General features: G+C 41.8%; 1 protein-coding gene across 1 annotated transcript in view; it reads right to left on the bottom strand.

The window, feature by feature from the left end:
• Window positions 1–643: 643 nt before the first annotated feature.
• Window positions 644–6,000, bottom strand: part of LOC138286749 (brain-specific serine protease 4-like) — a 30,161-nt gene continuing 24,804 nt past the window's right edge. Inside the window, exon 4 of the mRNA XM_069227262.1 lies at window positions 644–2,141. Within this exon, the coding sequence (XP_069083363.1) occupies window positions 1,980–2,141 (162 nt within the window). The 3' untranslated portion in view covers window positions 644–1,979. The remainder of the gene's footprint in view (window positions 2,142–6,000) is intronic.

The raw sequence follows: 6,000 nt of genomic DNA, 5'->3' as shown, positions 1-6,000 counted from the left end.
CTAAGAATGATGAGTGTGTTCACAGTCTGGAATACTTCCGGATTGTATTTGGGAATGTGAAATTATGATGGATTCAATCCAGTTGAGGTATGTTGGAGTGTGGTTTTTGTTTGAATGGGGTTGCTGAAGGACTTGTTTGTTGTACATTGCCTGGCCTCTGCAGTTTGTTTCCCAAACAGGAGTCACAATCCACTTAAAAAGCTTTGATGAAGTTTGATTGTTAGTCCCTTTCCTTCAAAAAGTTGCAAAGGTTTAGGTTTGAATCTAGAAATTGATTAGAAAATGTGGAGCAACAGTGCTTAAAATTTCTACAATCACACCCCACCCAGCATAGTTGAATATTACTTTACCTCTTCCATGATATCCTCTGCCTTAGTTCACAATTCACTTATAATGCACATCACCCTCTGAAGAAAAAATGTTTGAACTATCCCTTTATGGGTTTAAATATATACTTTTCTATGCCTTGTGTATTATACACATCTTACCACGACTGGAAAGTGTGACCTGTATGTTGGACCCGGATCTCTGTAACTAAATCATGTTTCCATTCAGTTGTGTGGTCTGCAAATTATACATACACAGCACCCTGCAGCAGACACATTAATCAACTGCATTGGAGACTATACAGTAGACACATTTACAGTAACACTCTGCAGCGGACACATTAGCCACCTGAGCTTTATTACTCATATAGGAAATGTAGACGGTTGAACACACACAGTTCTCAAAACTAGTCACTTAAACTGTGACAACTATAACACCAGACAATACATTTGGCCAGAAGATTCCAGTTAATATAGCTCAGTGGGTTCATGTTCCCACTGTGATAAAATGCAGGACAACTTATAGATCAGGGGTCTCCAACCTTTTCTGTTGTGAGAGCTACTTCTGATCAGAGAAAATCATTGTGAGCTACTGAAGGCTAAACAACTCACATACTGGTACCAGACACCCCTACACCCAGCTTATTGACTTCAAACCTAATGTCCATAGAGACAGATATTATGGTGTAAGCAAAATTATTTGACTGAGGACACTATGACAGGGCTGCCATGTGTGTCAGTGAGAACATGGTATTTGGGATGTATGAACGTGTGATTATGAATGTACTATATGTGTATGGTTGACTAAGAGCCTATGTTGTATGTACTTGTGGCACAGGACATAGCTTTCGCCATATGTTGCACCGTTACATGTATAACACAAACATACAACTATTTTTGTTAAGGGAAACATTTAAAGTGCAGACAATGTTCTGCAAAAAATTTCATAATATGGAACATTTTTGTGCACTTTAAATTTCTCCCATTTAAACAAATGACTGTAGTTTTCAGTGTACGTAAGGCACAGTGGCAACTGGCGACTAGGAGCAAGAGCCATGCTGTTTGCAAATGTGACACTTTGAAATGGAAAAAAAATAAAATGAAGAATTAACTTAATCATCAGGGTAACTTTTCATTTTAATGTTCTCCCATTTAAAAGCATTCAGAAATACCATTTTGTTCTCAGGCTCCAATATTGAGTTGTCAAGGACTTTTATTTAAGGGTTACATATCCCAGTGCTTCAGCTCTTCACCTCTGTGCTCCAGCCTGTGTCATAAATCTGACTAAGTACTGCTCATTATGGGCCTTTCTATCTGCAGCCTGATGATAATAATGTAAAATAAACACAGGATTCCCTTAACATTAAAAGCAATATGTGATGCTGTGCTTAGTTGAAACTGAACTCAAGGCTGTGAGCTACTCTGAAGGTGTCTGGTAGGTCTCAATGGACTGGTTGGAGACACAATAGATCCTTTTGAAGTCAATAAAAAGAGTACCAGAGTCAGATAGTAACAACATCTAATCTTTGCAGTAATATGAAATTGCAAGACTGTTATTATGTAAAAAACATGTCTTAAAGAGTCAGGAAAGCTATGAATGGTCATCCATTCCAATATCCTCTATTTTGGAAGCTGCCTTCACTCAGAACGCAGTCAAGCTGGTGTGTACGTCTGGATCCACTCTACAAAGGGTCTGATCAGGGTGAAAACAGCATTAGGGTTCTTCAAAACAGGGCTCTGCAGGTCTGGAGAGATCGCTGTCAGGTACAATGGGTCCGTCATGTTTGAGCATGCAACAGATGCTCCCATCTCAATCTGTTGGGGAAGAGATTGTCATTGGTGTTATTAAGTGACATGTAACAGAAATAGAAAAAAGAAAGATGATAGGTCAGTGGACAGTAGGAGGTTTACATGTACTGGTCAACAATCCTAGTAATTTAAAGCCACAACAGACCTTCTGAATACCCTCATCAATAGCGACTCTGTAGCCATGGTTCAATCTCAGTTGGCACTGAAAGAGAATGTTTAGGGTCACATAGCTTTGCCTCCTATAGACCACTTTGCTTGAAGCCTTTCAAAGTACGCATTTCACTATCTAAGCTTAATTTTGGAGCATTTTACTGGATATCACTGACAAAACCAAAGATTAAAGTGATGTTATAGTTAGGCAAAAATGTCAGTTAAAACATGACAACTAAAAAACACACAGAAAATCACCAGTTAAGACAAGCAACTATAACTTGCACACTCATGCGTAGTGATGTCATCAGTGATGTAATTTCAGTTGTCATCAATGTTATTATAGAACATGTCATGACTGTAATATGTGATGTCATCTGCAGTGCATGGCAAGGGTGCAAGTTGTAGTTACTTGAGTTTACTATAATTGGAGAATTTCAGTGTTTTTTAAAAGTTTAAAATGCATGTTTTAACTGACATTTTCACCTACTATAATGTCACTTTAGCCTTTGTTTTTTTTCAATGAATTTATTGAGCTTTTCTTACGCAATGTAAGATATTACCACCATACCTGACTGTAATGCCACTTTAACCTTTGTTTTTTTTCCAATGGTTTTCCTAACATAAAGTACGTTTTTATTAGCATACTTAAACATACAGCCCCACCATGTACAGCCTCGGGCCCTGTGGAGTGAGAGGTTGGCAGAAGGGCTTAGCCAGGGCCTGTGCCCACCCTTCCCACGAGACCAGCCAATGAGAGTACTCATCACAGCATAAATGGATCCTTTAAAATACTGCAAGTGTACTGGCTTTCTCAAGGGGTCATGACATCCCTATATAAATTTCAAGCCCACAGACTTTGTCAAGAGGTGACCACATCAAAATACAAGGCAAGCCTATTGGTTTTGTCAAGGGGTTACCCAATCAATATACATGGCAAGCCTATTAGCTTTATCAAGGGGTCACCATATCATTACATGAAGACAAGCGTATTTGCTTTGTCAAGGGATCATCACATCATTATACAAAACAAGCCTATTGACTTTGTCAAAGGGTCCCCAAATCAATATACAAGGCAAGTTTACTGGTTTTGTCATGGAGATCACCACATCCTTTTATGAATGCATTCCAATTGGCTTTGTCAACAACAATGAACACTGTCAGAGTCTTTATTTTACACTCCTCAGGCCACATAATGCAGTCTTAAAAACAACCACAAGGGGTCCCAGCAATTCTCAGTTAACAACCAAAAGCTCAAGCTCCAGAAAAGCTTAAAAACATTATTAATGTCTCCTGGGGTCATGTTCTATATGCCCCAGGAAACATAGGGTTGCTTTTAATAAATGTTTTTTTGTGGGACAGTGGGCTGCTGTTATATGTTGGTAGCATCCATTCCATGGCCAGATTGGGTCACCACAAAGCAGGATACAATATACAAGTTTTTCCATGAATAGCGTTATGAGGTGTTCCTGGCTGGGAGCAATAAGTAATATTGCCTGCTCATTTATTTATTTTTTTAACCTCCATTACTGTTTGGGTGCTCAGTGCCACTCTGAACACCCACTTTTTCTTTCAATGTTGGAGGCTGCAGGGGGAACCCCTGTGCACACTTGGTGTAATTCTGTAAAGCCTCTAAAGCGATTGTTGTAACTAACTCTGCAAACACCTCCAGATTTGAAGTGTGACACACACTTACTGCAGCCCGACACGTCCAAACAGCATAAAAGTCCACATACCAGTGTTCTTCAACCACCACAATTAGAACCCCCTATAAGCCTGGATTCCATTCTGGAATCCATAAACATAAAAGATCTAACATACTGCAAGGTAAGAGCTGTATTGCATTACAACATATCTTTCCCCTTTAACAAAATGAAAAAATATAAATTAAATAGACCAAATTGTTTCAAAATCTGACCTGCATACTAAACAGGCTCTTAATATTAACTATGCACAGACCTAGGCCTACATTTCAAGTCTGGCGATCCTTGGACTGCCAGACTCGCAGTGGCAGTCTTATCGCCACCGGGCTGGCGGTAAAGACCTCCCTATTACAATTTCGAAATGCCACCCATACAGCCTGGCGGTTGGACCGCCGGGCCGGAGGTGAGGACCTCCGGCTCAGCGGTAGCCTTCATACTGCCATCAACTCGGCAGACCGCCAGCATTTTCATGGCAGTCGCACCGTCACGAAAATGCTGGCGGTCATGCAGCCGGCGACAGGAATCTCCATTCCTGTGGCTGGCAGACACCTCCCCACACGAACACACACCTACATTCACGCACCCATACTCATCCTCGCATTCACTTACATACACCCCCACACACTTGCATCCAAACATGCACTCAGATACACCCATTCACTCGCACACACGCCCACGAACACACCCATTCACACGCACACACGCACTCAGACACATGCGCTCGCATGCACACACTCAAATAGACACATACACTCGCATAATACCCCCTTCCCCCTCTGCATTCACACAAACATACATGCACTCACACACACAACACCCCCGTCCCCCTTGGTATACACCCACTCACACACACAGAGATAACCCCCTCAGCGTGCACGCACTCACACACACACACACACACACACAGACACCCCCTCGGCATACATGCACTCACGTACACAGACACCCCCTTTATCCCCTCAGCATATACTCACACACAAACGCCCCCTCCCCCGCATTCATACACACATGCAGACACCACACACATTCACACAACCCCCCCACCCCCTTTCGGACGATCAACTTACCTGCATCGACAAAGTGCCTGTCCGGGAGGGGATGGGTCCCGTGCATTCCATCACTGGCACCACACCGCCGTGCAGGAATCCGCTGCACCATTTTACGGATCGTAATACGGTGGGCGGCGTCCTGTTGGCCTGGCGGTGCCAGTGGTGGAAAAAGCCTCTATTACAACATCGGCCAGGCCGAAGATGTTGCATTTCCACCTGAAATCGGGCAGAAATTGGCACAACATCATAATATGGTGGTTTACGGACCTCCAGCACTGGTGGTCTCTTGGTGCTCGTGGCTTCAGTGGTCTTTCGAAAAGACTGCCAAAGTCAAAATGAGCACCCTAATGTTTAAACCTGTTAGGTTTTGTAATGGCCCTTACATATCCTCCAGAAAGATTCTGATGTTCATTATTAGGTTGATATACTTGTTATATATTTTAACTCCCCCGTGAACAAGTTATCCTCAATACCATCTGGGACTTTGATTATGTTATCATTGGAAACAGGCGTATTACCATCAGCATTGCCATCTTCGTCATTGTCTATCCTATCAAAATTCTGTCCATCCACTGACATGCCACTCACCTAGTGTCTACATTCAGATAACTCACTTATGTGCCATACTTTTTCATCACCAACATCACAGAATTGTGGAATTTTTGCAAAGGCTCAGAAAATCTGCTTTCTTCTTTATACACTTTCTTTTCCTTTCTTACTTTCACTCATTCACCAAACTTCAAAGATATAACTCAGGTTTCTGGCTTATTCTCATCCCAAATTTTATAAGCCTAGTGCCAAAATGCCAGGTGACCCAAATCGCCACACCTAAAACACCTTCTAACTCCTGTGGTCACTTGTTTATTCTCTGAAATATCTTTTGCTGTAAAGCTACACCCTTCCTACTCTTACAAGCTGAGAGTTTATTAACTAATTTGACATTGTGCATTTCACCAATTACAG

This window comes from Pleurodeles waltl, chromosome 3_2 (assembly GCF_031143425.1).
Source record: "Pleurodeles waltl isolate 20211129_DDA chromosome 3_2, aPleWal1.hap1.20221129, whole genome shotgun sequence".
NCBI lineage: Eukaryota > Metazoa > Chordata > Amphibia > Caudata > Salamandridae > Pleurodeles > Pleurodeles waltl.
Note: the sequence above shows the minus strand (reverse complement) of the source record. Positions and strands in the feature narration are given on the sequence as shown.